Source organism: Diadema setosum, chromosome 5, assembly GCF_964275005.1.
Source record: "Diadema setosum chromosome 5, eeDiaSeto1, whole genome shotgun sequence".
Classification (NCBI taxonomy): Eukaryota; Metazoa; Echinodermata; class Echinoidea; order Diadematoida; family Diadematidae; genus Diadema; species Diadema setosum.
In genome coordinates this window covers 14,429,736-14,432,929 of record NC_092689.1, presented here as the reverse complement: position 1 = coordinate 14,432,929, position 3,194 = coordinate 14,429,736, and the positions used below count along the sequence as shown (strand labels likewise).

Sequence of the window (3,194 nt, the reverse complement as noted above, 5' to 3'; positions counted from 1 at the left end):
TTTTTTTTTCTTACAAATTTGGTATGCAAATGTATCATAGTCAAATTTGATTTGATTTGATTTGATTTATTGGTTCCTGCATTATATCATTGCTTATGCAGATACATACACATATATAAATTCAGACACCTATACCTCTTGGCAATGCTGCCCCACTGGTCCACCTTTTTAAGGGTCACAGCTCACCCTGATCAGGTCAAAATTGGCAAAAATATCTATTTATGTAATAACTTGATTATCACTCAACGGGTTTCATTCAGACTTGCTAAGGAGCATGGGTTTTCAGTCATTATTTCATTCACTTCCCAGAAAAGTGTGGCTGTAACAATTGGTATTCCGCCATATTCACTTTTACAGCACACCACACAATTCAGTTCAATTAAATTCTGTTAAATTTATTGTTCCTAACATTTCTCAAAATGAGAAAAAAAAATAAACAATTCAACCAAGGAGTTTCACCCCCCACCACCTTAACAAACGTAAAGAGGGATTCCAACCATACTCACACGATTGTAAAAAATCAACATCAGGACAGGTGACTATAATGTGTTTTCCTGTACTTTTGGTTACCAGCGGAGGTCTAACTCCAAATGTGTTTGATAACGTGGCTGCACAACCAAAAGCATTTTCGTCACAAGAAATCATTCTTAGTTTATCCCAATGCATTTGACGATGTACTCCAGACAGCTAAGGCGCGCAAGGCATCCACAAACAATAGAACAGTATGGAAAACCATACCAACGTTTCCTGTTTCCACGGAAGGAGTAGAACAGAGAGATTGATAAACCAAGTCGACTAGGATTCTAAAATCAAAAGCAAATACAGTCCGACCAGTCTCCTATACAGACATGTCGGGATCGGCGCTCATCCGACAAGGGATTTAGCCGGATATGGGAGACTCAATGTTTAATACACGCAGTTGCCTACCTATTGGTAAGCCACATGTAACCTACTGCAAGCAACGTAAACTGAAACTCTTTCTTTGCTATCAGTGCAAAATTTGGGGGGAGTGAATGTCTGAATGCATCATATTTTAGATGAAAATTTGATTTGGAGGTATGTGAACTAGGTTGGGCATAATATGTCATTCATATGAGTTTGGGTGGGATTTGTTTTGTTTGGGTGTTGTTTTTTTTTCTAGTTTGAAATCCCCCTTTCCCTCGTAATCATTAGATTGCAAAATAAAAATTACGGCGAGATAGCGTCGGGATAATAGAGAGATCCGGATAAAGGGAAAGGAGAGGTCGGATTGTACCACAGAAATAATGTTTGTCATCGTAGTCATTGATTTTGATTGAATCAAGTGAGATAGTGTTGCACTTCTTACCTACAGGCAGTGAAAATAATTTGTATCCTCCAAACTACCTTTTGACAAGCAAGTGAATCTGATGCCCCATCCATTCCTTTCATGCATGTCGCCATATCTATCTCAGTAAAACCAACCAACGCCTCTTTCGATCTTTTGATTATGCCCTGAGTTCTTATTTCTTTATACAACTACATATAACTGACTAGAAACTACATCAGGTCTCCTATAGCAGAAGTCCAAGTACTACGGCCTTCGAAGATTTCGTTTTTCCGAGCCCGGCTTGTCAACTAGTAAGCAGTTTCATTCATCGTATCTCTAAGGGAGTCGTCTTTATTTACGGAGCGATGTTTTAATCTACACCCGTCGCAAGTCCAGCGATCCAGCAAGAGAAAATGTCGAAAATTCCTTCTGAAGTGGACGTTGGTGGCAGCATATATGAAAGGATTGATAGTGGCATTGCACCACAAAATTGTGTTGGTCACTTCCCAAGCTAGCTCGGAGACACAGTCGTAGGCACAGACGGCAAACATAGCGCTGGTGATCTGGTAGGGTAACCAGCATGCAAGGAAGCACCCCACCAGGACAGCCAGAACGAAGGCGGCTTTTTGGTGTCTGGCCAAAAATCGTCTTTCCCTGGTCGTGGTGTCGCCTGCCGTTCGATTGACGTTTTGCACGTCCTCTGGGGTTTCTTTACGACCTGGAGCGTCAGGAATCGCAACACGATCTGATTCACATCGTCCTGATTCCCGACATGCTTTTTGCGATCCTCTTGAGAGAGGCGGTGCAGTATTGTCCTTGTGCCGGACGAGCGACTTGTCATAGACATTGACCTGGGGACTCGGTCCAACGCTGCCTTTGGACCTCTTCCGTATGTTGACAAATATGGCAGAATTGAGCGCCACCAGGAAAAAGAAAGGGATGACAAAGTTTATGGTGTTTATGATGACAGTGGCAGTTAGATTCGCCGAGTATTCCATCTCACAGTCTGTGTCAAAATCAATGTTGTATTCTCCTGTGATTGAACTCCAGGCGAAAGCCAGGAAAATATAAACAGCCAGAGTCACTGTCCAACAGGCGAAAAGAATCATCCCTACTCGTCGTTTGGTCTGGAAGCTCCTGTACTTCATACCCATGGTAAGAAGGCAGAGGCGATCCCAGCTGATGAGGAGGATGGTGATCACCGCCATATTGAGGAGGGCGTTGTCCAGAGCACACCAAATCTTGCAAAAGACCTCTCCATACAACCACACTTCCTTCACCAACCAGTCAGTGTTAAATGGTAGAATGACGGACGCTGTCAGAAAGTCAACCACTGCCAGGTTGACGATGAATACGTTTGCGACGTTTGTCCGAACTTTTACGTCCCGTATAAAAGCCCACACGACAAAGGAATTGCCGACCATGGTGACGAACATTATGACAGACAAAACGAGAGGTACCGTGGCAAGCCATGCCTTGGAATGAGTGCTCACATTACTATCATAATGTAGCTCAGTGGAGTTGAAGCCGTCCGTAGTACTTTCCAAAGACATAGCTCTGGTTCAGCGTCGTCTTCAAAAGTCGTCAAAAAACATAAGTTTCACCTTTTTCTGTCGATCTCTACCGAAGCACTCATGAGCAGTCATGCGGCGGTGTAAAGACATCGATCGAAATTTGAAATCGGCCACTCATAGAAGTTCTGCAAGAAGATTACATGAAAAGAAAATTGTTAATGATGTCATGCATTCAATTTTGACCGACATACACATACGAGGGCCACGTCATTTTATACGCCAATTCAATTCTACACAATATTTGTGTAATGGAAAAAAAAAGAGTGGCAATATCATCAGATGCCGGATAATATATATATATATATATATATTTACATATATATTTATATATA

The 3,194-nt window shown here is 42.0% G+C and overlaps 1 protein-coding gene across 1 annotated transcript; it reads right to left on the bottom strand.

Moving 5' to 3' along the window:
- Positions 1–1,596: 1,596 nt before the first annotated feature.
- On the bottom strand, positions 1,597–2,841 carry LOC140228537 (histamine H3 receptor-like). The gene has a single exon (XM_072308769.1). The coding sequence runs from the start codon at positions 2,839–2,841 to the stop codon at positions 1,597–1,599; it is 1,245 nt and encodes a 414-aa protein (XP_072164870.1).
- Between the last annotated feature and the right edge of the window lie 353 nt (positions 2,842–3,194).